At 51.3% G+C, this 15,275-nt stretch overlaps 7 protein-coding genes across 7 annotated transcripts; 6 read left to right on the top strand and 1 right to left on the bottom strand.

The window, feature by feature from the left end:
• Nucleotides 1-649: 649 nt before the first annotated feature.
• On the top strand, nucleotides 650-2,206 carry LRP88_09152 (mannosyltransferase putative-domain-containing protein; the record flags this gene model as incomplete). Its single annotated transcript, XM_083245642.1, has 1 exon — nucleotides 650-2,206. The coding sequence occupies one exon, from the start codon at nucleotides 650-652 to the stop codon at nucleotides 2,204-2,206; it is 1,557 nt and encodes a 518-aa protein (XP_083100136.1).
• A 716-nt stretch (nucleotides 2,207-2,922) lies between these two features.
• On the top strand, nucleotides 2,923-3,919 carry LRP88_09151 (cytochrome b5 reductase family protein; the record flags this gene model as incomplete). Its single annotated transcript, XM_083245641.1, has 3 exons — nucleotides 2,923-3,187; nucleotides 3,238-3,315; nucleotides 3,372-3,919. 3 exons carry the CDS (start codon nucleotides 2,923-2,925, stop codon nucleotides 3,917-3,919), a joined length of 891 nt encoding a protein of 296 aa, XP_083100135.1.
• A 185-nt stretch (nucleotides 3,920-4,104) lies between these two features.
• Nucleotides 4,105-5,760, bottom strand: LRP88_09150 (DUF3176 domain-containing protein; the record flags this gene model as incomplete). Its single annotated transcript, XM_083245640.1, has 1 exon — nucleotides 4,105-5,760. One exon carries the CDS (start codon nucleotides 5,758-5,760, stop codon nucleotides 4,105-4,107), a length of 1,656 nt encoding a protein of 551 aa, XP_083100134.1.
• A 2,794-nt stretch (nucleotides 5,761-8,554) lies between these two features.
• Nucleotides 8,555-9,535, top strand: LRP88_09149 (uncharacterized protein; the record flags this gene model as incomplete). Its single annotated transcript, XM_083245639.1, has 1 exon — nucleotides 8,555-9,535. The coding sequence occupies one exon, from the start codon at nucleotides 8,555-8,557 to the stop codon at nucleotides 9,533-9,535; it is 981 nt and encodes a 326-aa protein (XP_083100133.1).
• A 724-nt stretch (nucleotides 9,536-10,259) lies between these two features.
• LRP88_09148 (fungal specific transcription factor domain-containing protein) lies at nucleotides 10,260-11,820 on the top strand (the record flags this gene model as incomplete). Its single annotated transcript, XM_083245638.1, has 2 exons — nucleotides 10,260-11,600; nucleotides 11,650-11,820. The coding sequence occupies 2 exons, from the start codon at nucleotides 10,260-10,262 to the stop codon at nucleotides 11,818-11,820; spliced, it is 1,512 nt and encodes a 503-aa protein (XP_083100132.1).
• Nucleotides 11,821-12,055: 235 nt separating this feature from the next.
• On the top strand, nucleotides 12,056-13,708 carry LRP88_09147 (glycoside hydrolase family 43 protein; the record flags this gene model as incomplete). The annotated part of the gene is made up of 2 exons (XM_083245637.1): nucleotides 12,056-12,218; nucleotides 12,270-13,708. 2 exons carry the CDS (start codon nucleotides 12,056-12,058, stop codon nucleotides 13,706-13,708), a joined length of 1,602 nt encoding a protein of 533 aa, XP_083100131.1.
• Nucleotides 13,709-14,241: 533 nt separating this feature from the next.
• LRP88_09146 (Threonyl/alanyl tRNA synthetase) lies at nucleotides 14,242-15,161 on the top strand (the record flags this gene model as incomplete). The annotated part of the gene is made up of 2 exons (XM_083245636.1): nucleotides 14,242-14,331; nucleotides 14,382-15,161. 2 exons carry the CDS (start codon nucleotides 14,242-14,244, stop codon nucleotides 15,159-15,161), a joined length of 870 nt encoding a protein of 289 aa, XP_083100130.1.
• Between the last annotated feature and the right edge of the window lie 114 nt (nucleotides 15,162-15,275).

Below are 15,275 nucleotides of genomic sequence, written 5' to 3'. Positions count from 1 at the left end.
CCTCACGTGCATGGGGTAGCTTGTGGCACCTCGGTTGACTGAAGTTTGTGAATGGATACTTCGTGCATGCCAATGGCGGGATATCTGGCTCGTTTAAGAGCGCAAGCCCATAGCCGTTCTGACAATCAGAAATAGATTCTTAGCAATTCCTTTGGCCTGGTCGAGACTGCATCTGTGGATGCGTGACGCGCGTCTGATCGCGTGGAATCTCAAGATCAACCTCGCAAGCACTCGGGTTGTGGTGGTTCTAACTTGTCGGAATGTGGGAGGCCCCAACCCCTACCCTGGCCGCGACGATTCAGCCTTAGACATCTGCTTCGACAGAGAGCTGAAAAGGAGGGTTGTCTGGCTGCAGAACACTATTGATTCCTTTACAGGAGACGCTCTGCCCTAGCGTAAGCTGCATGATCCTGGTACCTGTTGATTGCAGGGGCTGCCAAACTCTTGTTTGCTTCGTCATTCAAAGGGGTCTTGATTGTATGCACCATTACGCCACCCGTTGCGTTTGCATGCTTACTACAATGGATCCCAGGAGAGATGGAAAACAAGTAGATCTGCGCCGTTTGCATGGGGTTAAGTATTCCCTAGCCCCAGGTCTGTCGCCTTTGCTGTCGCGTGCCGACATGTTCCCTCTTCAACCTTCATCGCCATGTTCAGCAAGGCGGGCGTGTTGCGCCTGAATACCCACGCATTACAGATCACAGCTGCAGTTGCATTTATCTGGCTCTTTGTCGTCCTCGTCTACTGCTATCGAGATCTATCGTTTTCGACACCATCCCCTGATGTCACTTCGAGCCGACCCAGCAGCAGACCTAACCGACCCAGCGCACCAGGTTCGCAGACGTATGGACCGATTAAGCTGGGCGCGCAGTACTTTCTCGACTATCCGCTGAGGGAACCGTACAAGGACATCTTTGGAGAGCTGGGGCAGCGCGCACAGTTCCTTCGGTTATGGATTGAGCAGTTGGAGGGTGTGGATGAGAGTTCTGAGGAACGTGGGGAGGTGGTGGAACTTGTTGAACGACTGACCAAATCACTATTCCCATATCTCAAGCAGAAGGAGGGTGTTTCTCCTCCCCTTGCAGAGATTCAACAGCGACTCGGCATTTCGCCGAGTGAGGCGGGCAATCTGACAGCTGTGAGGAAACCTGCTGGCATCGTCATCCCCACCGGCGAGAATACGCTTCGGTTCGCATGCCATCTTGTCGCATCCCTGAGGAGAGTTCACAAAACCGCCCTACCGATTCAGATTGTATATGCCGGAGATGACGACCTATCTCCAGCTGGAAGGAAGAAGATACAAGAGGCGGCTGGCGGCCTTGACGTTGACATGCTGGACATTCTCACCGTTTTCGACGACAAGATGTTGAAGCTCGCTGAAGGAGGATGGGCGATTAAACCCTTTGCTGCACTCGCGAGCCATTTCGAAAAGGTCATCCTCCTCGACGCCGACGCAGTGTTTCTTCAAGATCCCGAGCAACTGCTTCGCCAAGACCGATTTCAGGAGACTGGCGTCCTCCTTTTTCATGACCGGCTGCTTTGGAAGGGAATGTTTGCCGATCGCCACAACTGGTGGCACGAACAACTCAAACATCCCAGCCCAGAGACGGAAAAGTCACTCGTGTGGACCGAACACTATTCGGAGGAAGGCGACTCGGGCATCGTGGTGGTTGACAAGACACGGCTCGACGTCTTGATCGGTCTTTTGCACGTCGGCTGGCAAAACTCGGAGGCGGTGCGAAATGAGGTGACGTACAAGATCACGTACGGAGACAAGGAGAGTTGGTGGATTGGCTTCGAGGCTACAGGGTCCAAGTACTCCTTCTCGCCGCATTATGGTGGGATTGTTGGATGGTTGGAACAGACTGAGGAAGACAACGAGGAGAAGGACAATGCAGACCAAGAGAAGTCGAAGCGAGAAGAGGTCCGCGTCTGCAGTTTCGTCATCGCCCATGTCGACCAAACCGACAAGCTCCTGTGGTATAATGGCGGCCTGCTCAAGAACAAGATCGTCAACCAGACCGATTTCGAGGTTCCGACGCACTGGATGATTGATCAGACGTGGTACAAGGGAGCTGCGAAGAAGGACATGAGTTGTATGGCCGGGGGAAAGGCGACTGAGCTGTCGGAGGATGAGCGACGTGTGTTAGCCCGATCTATTGAAGTTGCTAAGGATGTAGATAAGCGGTTAGGATTGTTGTCATGATCGTCAAGGGGCGTATGGCGTCGGGGGTAGTTAAGAGTAGATCCGGACATGATCTGGTATTGCATCAACATAGCAGCCTTTGTCTTATCCAATCCTCGGTTTTGTACCTTGTCAAGCGCATCAACCAATCCAACCGACGTTGGTCTCCACGTTGCCCTGAATTTTGTTTGCGCTGGATGCCTTTGCCTCAACCGTCAATGGCAAGAACACTGGTTCACGTGGTTGGCGTTGATGAAGCCAATCGCCCCCAATGCGCGTCTTCGACAAAGCCACATTAATGCCCTTCCCGAGAGTTCCTCTACAGCCGTTAATACCGAAGCCATTGAAGCGCATAATCGTAATCAACTGCATGGGAAGTGGCGTCTCGCCTATGTAAGTGAGATCCATCGCGACAAGACGACGTCAGCAGTCGGCGTGGCCAACCTCCGACCACCGATGATAATCAGCGAAATTGAGCACTTTAAACGAAAAAAGCCATGAAACGCGAGCTCGTTTCCGGTCATCGTGGACTGATTCTCCACGCGTTCCCGGTATTTCACGGCGGCTGAGGCCGTGTCCCGGGTTCGTGGCCACATTTTCGGTCCCGGACATTTGGCACTTGTCCGGAATACCGGGGATCAGACGACACCCGACGAAGCAACCAAGTAAATAAATACAGAGAAAAATCCCCGACTGTAGCATCACTAGAGAGTAATTCACTTATCAGAATATTAAACATGTCTTTTCCTGTTGCTCTACGATCTGCCCGCCCTACGCCCGTCATAGCCACCCTGGCCGCGGGTGGCATTGGAGCTGGAATCCTTGCCAAACTCTTGCTTGGGAACGCCTCTGCGGAATCTGATGCTCCGACAAAGGTTTTCAAGGGAGGGCCTGCTTTTGTTTCTTTGCCGCTTGAGAGTGCTGAGCTGGTCAACCACAACACCAAGCGATTGCGCTTCAAGCTTCCCCAGGAGGACGCTGTTAGCGGACTTCCTCTAACATGTAAGCATGGTGGTTAGAATACTCAATGGGTGTTTGCTAAAATTTTGCAGCTGCCTTGTTGACGCTATCCTGGCCCAAGGGACAATGGGTGCCCGTCCCCCGACCTTATACTCCAGTCTCTGCCTCAAGTAAACAGCCACTTCCTTTGTCCTTCAATTAGTCCAAATTAACTGACCCCCAACAGATGAAACAGGATACCTAGAACTTCTTGTAAAGAAGTACCCCAATGGAAGGGCCAGCAGCCATCTTCACTCCCTCAACCCTGGAGACAAGCTACTCTTTGCCGCCGCTCTCAAGGGTTACAGCTGGAAGCCCAACAGCTACTCCCACATCACTCTCATCGCCGGCGGTGCTGGAATTACACCGATCTACCAACTCGCGCAAGGAATTCTGAAGAACCCAAACGACAAAACTTCGATGACCCTGGTCTTTGGTGTCAACAGCGACGAAGACGTGCTACTCAAGCAAGAGTTTGAGCAGTTCTCAAAAGAATACCCGGATCGGTTCAAGGCCATCTACACTGTCAGCCACCCCAAGGATGGATCACCATTCCGAAAAGGCTACGTGACCAAGGAACTCCTCAAAGAAGTTGTGCCTTCGCCCTCACAACAGGAGACCAAGGTCTTTGTATGTGGTCCTCCAGCTATGGAGGATTCTCTGGTTGGGAAGTGGAACTCGTCTGGAATCTTGAGCCAACTGGGTTTCAGGAAAGACCAAATTCACAAGTTTTAGAGGAAGAGAATGTGCATAGGATATGATGTATTGATATTGTGTTTTTTAATCTAGTTGAAGCCCGGCCCTCGATGGGATAACTGAGCCAGAAGGCCCCTTCGAGGGGGGTATTATCTTGGAGATCGAGCCATGTTAATAATAGTGCTCGTTTCTTCATATTGTGTCTTTTCCTTATCGACCTATGTTCATTGCCCCCTGGCTATTATCTTCCCTTGTCCAATCTCATATCTAACCACTGTATTTTTCAAGTGCTTTGCGAGATCATCAGCAGTCTTGAGCCCATCCACGCTATGCATCGCTGGTGCATTGAATGCATTGGCTGTCTCTATAGGACTCATAGTTACGGGTCGACCGAGGCGCCAAAAGCCATGATATAGAAACGTGACGGCCAGGGCGCCAGCAAAGGTAGTAGCTAATGACGCAGCAAGATATTCCTTATTGGTAGCGTACTTGGTCGTAGTGCGTATCTGTGACCCTTGAACCGTCTGCTTAAAGGTCGAGTTGGAGAAGGCTATAGCTGTACGGAAGGCCAGGTCACGGAAGGTTTCGAGGATGGATGGCGTCGGATCAGACCAAGTCATGTTTGTTGTTCCCATTTCAGCGTCGCTCGAGTTCATGTAAGTATAGCCCATGGATCCTTTACCTTGCAGGGCTAGGATACCCGTAAAGTAAAGAGTCACGTTGCTACTGAACATGGAGGAAAGGGCGAATGAAAAGCCTCCGAGTAACGACGGCCATGTTCCCAAACCCGAAGTCTCCATATTGGGATACATCAGCTTCTCGGTCCGATTGACTATCCCGTCCACGGTTGGACTGGACCCTCGGAGAGTAACAGTGCCATTGGCGTAGCTGAAAGGATACCGGACTATTGCGCTGTGTAGGATACAGGTTGTCACGGTGAGGTCTCCTTCGTCGCCGATCGCTCCCTTGTAAGTAGTGTCGAGATGCAACATGGTTGGGACGTTAAGGCCGTTGTCGGTAATCTGAATGCCGCCAACCACCCACGACTCGCCAGGCTCTTTATCGATGAAATACCTCTGACTGCTGCGAGTGCAGTTGATATCGAAGCCTGCACCGATGAGAACGCCCGAGCAAGTGCCTTCGCAGCCCTCAAGGTCGAGCTTGATAGGATCCCGGTTGGTGTAGGCGCGTAAGATACGTGAGAAGTTGGTTGTCAGAGTACTAAGGGCTTTTGCCCGGGTCATATAGAGTCCTGTTGGCTGACTGAACTGGCCTGTCGAAAGAGCAGCATGGAAGGTTGCCGGCTGCGTGCGAGTGTCAGGCATGATGCGAGCTGCTCGTTGAATCAGAGGTCCATTGGCAATGGTGACTGCCATCAGAATTGACACGAGTGTGATCTTGCTGACATTTAGGCGCAATAGTCCCAGGACTGACTGAAAGGCACTCGAACCGTGTTCCCAATAGCGATGACTTTCTGCGAGCGTTGCGCCTTGAGACATTTTGATCCACCAGGTGAGTGCTCTGCCTTCATGGAAAGCGACACCAAGCCCGATGTTGGCGATGGCGATAAGGACGGCGAGTGCCACCGCCAGTTGGATTGGTCTATCTTGAGTCGGCCATGAATCGACTTCCTTTCCACTGGCCGAAGACAAAGCGGCGATAATGCCTGCAGCAGAGACAATGGCAACGACAATCCCAGCAAGGCCGGACCACGGAATACTCTTGAAGAAGCTAGGCTTCCATTGTTGATTCGAGGGGTAAGGACTGATAAGTTGGTAGGTTGACTCGAAGCCGTACTTGTTGCCCACGTTTTGCTGCATCTCGTAGCTGTTGTTCGGTGATTCATGTTGAGGCCAATTCAAGAGATTGTGATCAGACATGGCGTTGACACGGACGCTTTCACCGCGGGCCATCACTATTGCAGGGTTGAGACAAGACAAGATGACAAGGAAGAACCATAACAGAGCCGCGTTATGATCCTCGGTAGAAAGGCACGTCGAGAGCGTGCGGGGTACTGCAGGGATCCATTCAGAAGTTGTCTCTAGAGAAGAGAAAGGAGGCAACATGGAGAGCCAATCGATCTCATGCACAAGACTGTCGTGCATATTGGTCATGAGTTTGTAATCAACCAGCTGAAAGGGGTTTACTTATGTCTCGCGCTTTATCTCTTATCTTACCTTGTAGTTAAGCCCAGTTCTCTTAGACTGCGCGAAGGTATTATTTAATCCACACGTGCTTGCTTTTTATGTTAGAAGCTCGGGAGGTAATAGTCCTGGAGAAGCTGGTGGAAGCCTGGTAGGACGCAGCTCGGTCACCGATAAGCCTCCGAGCAAAGGCATGAAGCCAGCGGGCGAGCGGAAGACCTTTTGGAGCCTGGTAAAAGGTCGAATAAGAAGCTTTTCGGAAGTCGTTCGCATAGTCATAATTGAAGTTTGTGGAGGGTATCGGGTCTTAGAGATGCTTCCCTCTGCGGCCTCTGCTTATAAGTAAATACCCATTTTATCTTAACTTTACGGTCCGAATCAATTGAAACATCAAAATAAAAAGTATAGCGTAATAACTCTATGCCGCCAGATCCAACATCAATATGGAAGCTCACCTTCTTTAACCGTATGTCTTTAAGCTGAGCCATTCGCTTGCCCAAAGAGCAAAGGATCCCAGTACATTGGGATTCTGTCGCAAATAGAGTAGGTTTAGAGTCTGAATTGGCTACCAAAGTCTTTTCAATATGATATTCCGAAGGCCTCATGAAAATTGATGCTTCTTGTCGGTGCACCAACCCAAGCTTCATCTCCCCCATCATGTGGGGGGAACCCGTATTTGGCTAATGTGTTTATCACCGGAAAGTCCAGAACTGGTCCTTGTCAACCTAATGATGGTGGCTTCGAAAGTTTGAATCAAGTGGAATGGAGTCATTAGGCCGTGTGAGGTGCTGATATAGGGCAATGACGAGATATGAGCCAGCTCTAGGACTTGATGCATGCAGCTATTTTGGGGGAGAGAACTTTTGTCTTGGAAAGGTGGAAAGGACCACTAATAGCTATTCCGAGGGGCCAAATTCCGACGATCAAGGTTGAAGCCTATGGCATGTGTTTATCGTCTTACATACTGACGCGTGTCGGGTTATTCAGCCTCATCCTTCAGAGACAACAAATATTGACGTCACTTGCAATAAATCGTAACCAAATATAGTTCAATTACAAAGATCGATGATCAATGGTCTATCTTGAAGGATCTGACATGCTGGCAAATTCAGTTGCTCAGGTGGAAAGCGAGGCTAGGTGGATCAAGAGATGAACTAGAGAAAAACAGAATTACAACGCTTCGTACGGTATTCCGTTTGGCCGGAGATAAAAGTCATCGGCATGTAACATTGATCGGAGAATATACGAATAGTCAGTGCAGCGTCCGCTTACTGAGACGGTCTCAGTAGCTAAGCTGAGTTGAGGCTACCCTGTCATGAGAACAGCCATAGCGTTGATCTTGTGGTCCCCGCTGACCGCAACCTTCCTCTCACAAAGCATTCGGCGAGCGGGGAAAGAGAAGATGCTTTCCTAGAATGGTGGTTATGGGCCGACAGCCCGATCTGCCGGCGAGGGACCGGGGCGTCATGCTGTGCCCCGATGATGTGTGCGCAGTCCAATGGAATTTTTCAGCTCCGCCACTTTGAGCTGTAGCTCTGAGACTAGTGAGATGGGTAGATGCAGAGTATGGGAATACCGAAGTTTTCAAGAAATATCATTCGTGCGAGTTTAGTAATGATAATGTCCTTGTTGCATCGATGAGGCCTCTGACTCGGCTCTTCCTTGTAGCAATCGACCTTGGAATTCCTGCCTGGACCTGAATGGCAATTGACAATTCGGAACCCGTGGGAATCTACTGTGGGTTTTGTGATTATATGGAGACAGTCAGATTACGAGCTTAGTGAGAATGCACGTACAATCCCATGTTGCGCTCCGGCTTTGCGAAGAGCATTGACGCAACTCTGGGATATCCCGGCCGTCAACTGCCGAGTACTTGAAGCTTTCCATCCCAGCCCAGCTTCATCCATCTTGTGTAGAATTGGACAGTGAAAAAGCCACTGGAAAGGTCCAGATTCCCAAAAGGTCCGGCACGATGCTTCCCCGAGGACTAGTTCGACGCCGTAGGGCTGGGGGCTAAGAGGGCGCAGCTGTCCTGCTGGCTTAGCCTTGAAGCCTTAAGTTTAAAGCTGGAGCTAGGGCGAGCTCTTGTGCTGTGGAGGCGGTGCGGACGCTATTCTTAGTGGTTTGGCGTTGACGGCTGACATAGTAAGCGGCATCCTGGGCGTTTTTGCACCACCAGCGGGGGAGCCATAGCCTCCTCCGCTAGCAGGCGGGCGGAGGCATCGTGGCTCTGGGCTTGAGGATAGAGGTTGTCTGCTTGAGATGTGTGAGATCGAGATGTATAAGAAGATGCCATCCCTCCAAGATATTCGGACCTTTCCTTCTCATCATCACAACAGCATCAATCCAAAGCCACAAAAAACCAATTTCTCTTTTTCTTTTTTCTCTTTTTTCCTTATTTCCTTATTTCCTTTGTAGGGTCTTCTCTATTTCCTTCCGACTCTCACTTATCAACCACATCTCCCGTTGCTTGATAATAACAATTCTTCTTTGGTTCCTCATACCAAAGACAAAAACATCCAACATCAAAATGCAGTCCGTCTTCGTCGCCCTTTTTGCCATTGCCGGCCTTGCCAGTGCTGGACCAGCCGTTGAGAAGCGAGCTGAGTGCCCTGGCACTGGAGCCTACTACGTCTGCGGTAACAACAACTTTCGCGGTTACTGCAGTGTCGACCCCTGCGCTATTCCTTGGTGCCCCGACTTTAAGCTCAAGACCTGCGAGCCTGCCACCGCCGAGAAGCCGGCCGGTGAGAGCTCCACCACCACCGTCATCGCCGAGGTCCCGGCCCCCACCGCCGCGGTCAAGAACCCCGGTGCTTTCCCTCCCGGTGACGTCTGCCCCCCCGGCCTGGGCCGACTCCAGGTCTGTGCCAACAACGGTTTCCGCGGCTGCTGCAAGGCCGAGGCGTGCGGCGCCGCCTGGTGCCCCGACTACAAGCCCGGCACCTACGAGCCCGTCAAGACCATGAAGGTCAAGGTCCGACAGTCTGATCCCACCGTCTGCGCTCCCGGCACTGGCTTCTTCCAATCGTGCTCCAACGGCTTCCGGGGCTGCTGCAAGACTGACGCCTGCGCCGGCAAGGCTCCCATCTGTCCTTCCGCGCATGTCAAGGCCCGTCAGGCCGACCCTACCGTCTGCGCTCCTGGCACCGGTTTCTTCCAGTCTTGTTCCAACGGTTTCCGTGGCTGCTGCAAGCAGGACGCCTGTGCTGGAAAGACTCCTGTCTGCCCCCAGCCCAAGATCAAGGCCCGCCAGTCCGACCCCACTGTGTGCGCTCCCGGTACTGGCTTCTTCCAGTCGTGCTCTAACGGCTTCCGGGGCTGCTGTAAGACTGACGCCTGCGCCGGTAAGACTCCTGTCTGCCCTCAGTCTGTGAACGTCAAGGCCCGCCAGTCTGACCCCACCGTCTGCGCCCCCGGCACTGGTTTCTTCCAGTCTTGCTCCAACGGCTTCCGGGGTTGCTGCAAGAAGGACGCTTGCGCCGGCAAGGCCCCCATCTGCCCCCAGTAAGGCGGCTTCTCAAACTTGAACGATATAGAGGTTCGGCATCATCGGTTTTAGAGGGATAGACTTGGGATTGCATGGATATTATGAGGACATTTAGTACATACTTTTGCATTCATTTGGGAGTTATTCTATTCGGGATTCATGTGGCTTTCACAACTCATAAGGCTTTGGGTAGCGTTTTAACTGTAAATATGTTAGAAACTAACTAATACATTCCTTCAAATAACTCAAGAGCCTCACGAAGTGTCAATTGTCTACTCCCTGTGCGCTTCCTCTCCTCTGTCCTCTAAGCTTCTCTTGGATTCACCTGACTCTGCTCGGAGTAATTCCTTCCATCCAGTGGAGGCTATAGCACGAAGTGGTCGGGTGACAGTGGTGTGGAGACGTAATTACTCCGGCCAACAACGGAAACTCCGAAAAGCCCGCGGAGAATTTCACCTCCTTCACCATCACATCCACCCACTTCCCCCACAGAATGCGACTCCGACAGGCCGGTCGACAGGCCAGGCAAGGACTGGTCAGTCAAGCATGTGAGCTATGCAGGCGACGCAAGGTCAAATGCGATGCCGATAGGCCAGAGTGTGGGAACTGTCGCGCATTGAAGCTGCCATGCGAGTACAGCGCCCAGAGGAAGAAGCGTGGGCCAAAGCCAAGGACTTCATCAACTATCGAGAACAGAGACGATGGCGAACAGGCACAACCTTCAACAATTATCTTATCTCCATCTATGCCGCAGGCTCCCGTGCCTGTCATTGGCTCTTCACCACTATCGTCAGCCGTAACGCCGACTACCATCATCGCATACTCCCCCCAAACTGACGCCGGCTCGCCATGCATTGCATTGGCACCTCAAAAGGAGAGCCCGGCCGGAAAAGCCCATCGAACCCTTACAAGGATACTGGAAGGTCTGGCGCAATCTCCCGACGGCATCATCGAGGAGTGTATCGACATGAGTATGCCGTTGCGTTTCCCTCCAGTTCCAGTTGTGCAACAAGAGACACTCAGGCAAAAGAGCCAACTATTGCTACCGGCTTCACGACATCTTTTCGAGGCCATTCCTGACACCACTCAAATATCCTCGTCGCAGGGCAGTCTTATGCGAAACTTTGCCCTCTTGGCAATGACGTTCGCTGGCGTCTGTTGTCGTATGCCTCACAACTGGAGCCCAACTCTTCGAGAAGCCTTGATCACGGCATTTCTGGAAGCAGCCCGTGGAATGATGGCCTGCTATGAGGATTGGGATGTTGGTCATGCCAACTCGGCGTCCCTCGTGATTCTCACGTTCCAGTCGTCGGTACTACATCATCTGGGAAAGACACGTGCGTCATGGCTCGTGATGGGACAAGCTATTCGCCTGGCCATAGACATGCGTGTATATGACGAAGCCTCATATCAAGGCCTCGACCCTTTGGAGGACAAGTTGCGGCGGAACATCTATGGGCTACTTTATGTCAGTGACATGTCGGCTTCGATCTTGAACAACAAGCCCTTGTCGTTTCACGAGATATGCCTAGATGAAACCTACACCCCGGTTGAGCTCTACAGCGATTTCAGCCTATTTCCTACCGGGAACAGCCTTTTTGAGCCTCTGTATGAGCAGCAGCTTCATCAAGGCTTTTACCTCTGCCACGGACTCTGGAAGTCGGCAACAAATATCCTCCTTGACATGAAACTTCTCTCCCAAACACTCGCTACTTCCAGGCTCCAGCTCTGTGCCCGGGACCCCAGTCAACAGCGGATCATGCAGGCATACATGTCCTTCTGCGGCATTCTCGATTCACTTCCAGCTTGGCTCCGCGATCCTGGAACGCATCTTGTCGCAGACGAGGCAGCCACAGCTTTTCAACAACGGACCTTTTGGTACCAGAGGGCAGACATTGTGGTTACTTTCCATTGTCTTCGGCTTGCTCTTCTTCAACGGGCTGCGCAGAAAGGCCTATGCGCATTGCTTGGGCTGACGGATGACCTGGATATGCTTGCTCTTCGCAAGATCGAAATTGCCAGCGACCTTGCTTCGGCTGTTGCAGGTATTCCATTCGAGGCGTTACAGGCGAATGGAGAACCACTGGTAATTTTCTTCACAACTCCTATGACAACAGTATCACTGACATTAGCAGGTTGAGAAACTCCGTCAGATCGGGGTCAGCCTATTGGAAATTGCGCACCAGAACGAGAACACGGCTATTTCTGGGCGAGCCCAGTCACTTCTGTCGCCCATAATCGATACCATTGCGCGGCTGGACTCTCGAGTATCGGATGAGCTGAGCGCGTATCCAGGCTTGGCGTGACTGCCATCAAGCCGGGTCCTATTTGTCCGCGGAGAATTCCACCCCTCACACCATCACTCCACGATCCACCTCTAATGAACCAAGGGTGATTCGAGAGGAGAATAAGAAGTGGACCATTGAAACCCATGTCCCTGGTCACGGTTCTTAGGTGCATGCTATAAACTCGACATCTCAGTGCTCTCGTTCTTCCCTGCTTGCATCTCATTCAGAATCCAGTCTTCGTCACACCGTTACAATGAAGCTAGTCGAGTATCGCAACCCTATTGTGCCAGGGTTCTCGCCAGACCCGTCAGTTGTCTTTGTTGACGGCGTCTTTTATCTTGCCAACTCGTCCTTTCACGTCTTCCCAGGCATTCCTATCTACGCATCGCGAGACTTGAGGACATGGACACACATTGGTAAGGACTAGAAGAGGACACAACCATCTCAAAATTCTCACAACTGCCTAGGCAATGCTATCAATCGGCCAGAACAGCTCAGTCTTGATGGAGCTAGCACGGCCAAGATGCCCCTTGATACCGGACATTTCATGTATGCGTCAGGGGGCCTGTTTGCCCCAACAATTCGCTATCATCAAGGAAAATTCTACGTTATCTGCACAAACTTCCCGGCGTTTGGAACGTCTACAAAAGCACAGAACTTCATCATTACCTGCACAGATATCTGGGCTGGCAACTGGAGTGACCCAGTCTATATCCCTTTCTATGGCATCGACCCATCTCTTTTCTTCGAGGATGATGGCCGTGTTTACTTCCAAGGATGTTATTCCATCGGTAACCGAATGAAGCAGCCGACCTGCACTATCAAACAGTTCGAGATTGACGTCGAAACTGGAAAGCAACTCTCAGAAGAGCGGGATATTTGGGGAGGCCATGCGAAATACGACACTGAAGGACCGCATATCTACAAGATTGGCAAATGGTACTATTTGCTGGTAGCAGAGGGTGGAACCTTTGAACATCACATGCTTTCCATTAGCAGGTCAGAGAGCATCTGGGGGCCGTATGAGGATTACGCACAGAACCCAATCATGACCGCAGATGGCAAGGATGAATATATTCAAAATCTTGGCCATGGCGAATTATTCCAGGACGGCGAGGGCAGGTGGTGGGTGAGCGGGCTAGGCGTCCGGAACGAGAACGAAGGCGAGCCCCTTGGCAAGGATAACTTTGTGGCTCCTCTCGGAAGAGAGAGCTTCCTGGCCCCTGTTGAGTGGCCTGAAGGCGGCTGGCCAAAGATCACCCAACCGACCATGAAGTTCCTGGCGAGGCCTGTCAAGGTTCCGGAAGGTCTTCCGGAAATTGTTGCTCCTCGCAACGTGAGCAACCTTTATATCCGAACGCCCGACCTCTCTAAGTATCGCATTCCCGAGGATGATGCTAGCCCTTGGGTTCTATACCCCAGCCGCACCAATCTCTCGACTCCATCAGGCACTTCCACGTTCGTGGGTCCAAGACAGATGTCTTTGAACTCTGTTTCAACTGCAACTCTTGATATTTCGAAGCTGGAGAAGGGAGTTGAAGCAGGGCTGGCTGTGTACAAGGACCACCCTCGACACGTCTCTATCGTTTACAACTCGGATTCTCGAAAGGTCACTTGTCGGGCCGTGAGCATGGATATCGATAACGTGTTGCTTGGTGAGACCTCTGTCGGCGCCGAGGTTTCCCAGGTGCAGTTACGGATCGTTGCAGACCCCAAGAAGTGGACTTTCTTTGCTCGGGGTGGTGAGCAAGAGTGGACTCAGGTTGGAACTCTAGAGGCCTGGAAGTTTGTGGCTCGGGAGATGACTGGTCCCATCTTTGGTATCTTTGCTCATGCCTTGAGCGAGCGGGCTGAATCTGTGGCTGTTTCTTTCAAGGAGTTTACTGTGGATGATAACCGAGACTAGAGGAAGGTTTAAGAGAACCAGCAATGATGATGGCGTCGGGGAGAGCCAGGTTGATAGATTAAGTTGATTAACCTTCTACATTAAAAAAAAACAGAGATTTCAAGGCTCTCAATGAAATGAAGAATTAAAGCCGTCAAAATAGTTGTCTATCCAATGTTTCTTTATTCCAATCGTTACGTTGCATTCACAGCGGTTGTGACTAGAGTCTAGTTTTGTGAACCGCAGCTGGCCATCTTACCAATAATGTGTTTTACGTATATGCCAGCCATAGAGTCAGACGTATCCACAGAGAAAGGGCGCAGATTACAAGATCCATACCGGGCCACTGACCCGAAGGGCGAAAATTACAAGCTCCATGTCGGTTCGTCGACCCGAAGGGCGTCATGATCAATCAATAGGGGGAAGAAATTCGGTAATGGTCTGAAAAGATTTATTTACATTTGTAGGAACTCCAGACCTCCCCGTCAAGTTACTAGACATTTGTGACACTGAACCGAGCAATACGGTTTTTGTTGACGGTTCACTACTCGCTTATGAGACAGGCGATTCGAGCCATTTCCTCGCTTCACCTATCTACCTTTGCGAAATACCAGTTGACGGGAGTCTTCAAAGTCATGGAAAAGGTTTGTTTTTTCACCTTTCGGGACAATATATGTTATTGACTCGCTGTCAGTTCGGGCCCACGGAGGCGATCTATCACCATGATGAGAATAAGCACACGAACAACGTGACTGTCCTAGCCAGTATCCCGTTTTCTAGCGGGGACGACACTGTCAAGCAGACGTTCAAAGGCGTTTCGGATGATGGCCATCTTGTCATCACCGATTCCACCATTTTCTATGCCAAAGGGGGTGGCCAGCCGAGCGATACTGGCACAATGATCTCTCCCGACCAGATGTCGACTTTCGTCGTGAATTCCGTACAAAAGCTCCCTTCCGGCACTATCATCCATTTTGGGACATATTCAGGCGACCCTTTTACGGATCAGACCTCGGTGACTCAGGAGATCAACAAGGAGACACGGATCTTGCACTCACGAGTCCATGATGGCGGCCATATCCTCGCTTCTGCAGTACGAAGGCTGGGAATTCCAGGCCTGCGGGAGATCAAAGCCCAGCATTACCCCGGTGTTGCATTTGTCGAGTTTCAGGGGACAATTCCCGGCGACAAGAAGGAAGAGATTGAGCGGATCGCGAACGAAATAGTAGACGACGACCGCTCGATTGTCGTGCATTGGTGGTCTAGGGATGAACTGAAAGAAAAGTCTTGGACAATGCCAGAGGAGGAGGATGGGAAGGATGAACTTGTTAGAGCTGTTGAGATTGAGGGCGAGGGTGCTTACATGTGTGGCGGAACCCATGTTCAGAGTACAGCTGCAGTTGGGAAGATTCGGGTGCGGAAGCTGAAGAGGCAACAAGGAGTAACAAGGGTGTCTTATGAGATGGTGTCATAGGTCAAGCTACAAAGAGTGATTCTTAACTGACTGACAACTGTTGACGCTACAAAGTAATGGTGAGATGATATTCATTTCGGTTTCGGCTTGGAGATATCTTTCTTGAGCAAAATG

This window comes from Fusarium phalaenopsidis, assembly GCF_050370095.1.
Source record: "Fusarium phalaenopsidis strain FUZ10S chromosome Unknown contig_32302, whole genome shotgun sequence".
Lineage (NCBI taxonomy): Eukaryota > Fungi > Ascomycota > Sordariomycetes > Hypocreales > Nectriaceae > Fusarium > Fusarium phalaenopsidis.
Note: the sequence above shows the minus strand (reverse complement) of the source record. Positions and strands in the feature narration are given on the sequence as shown.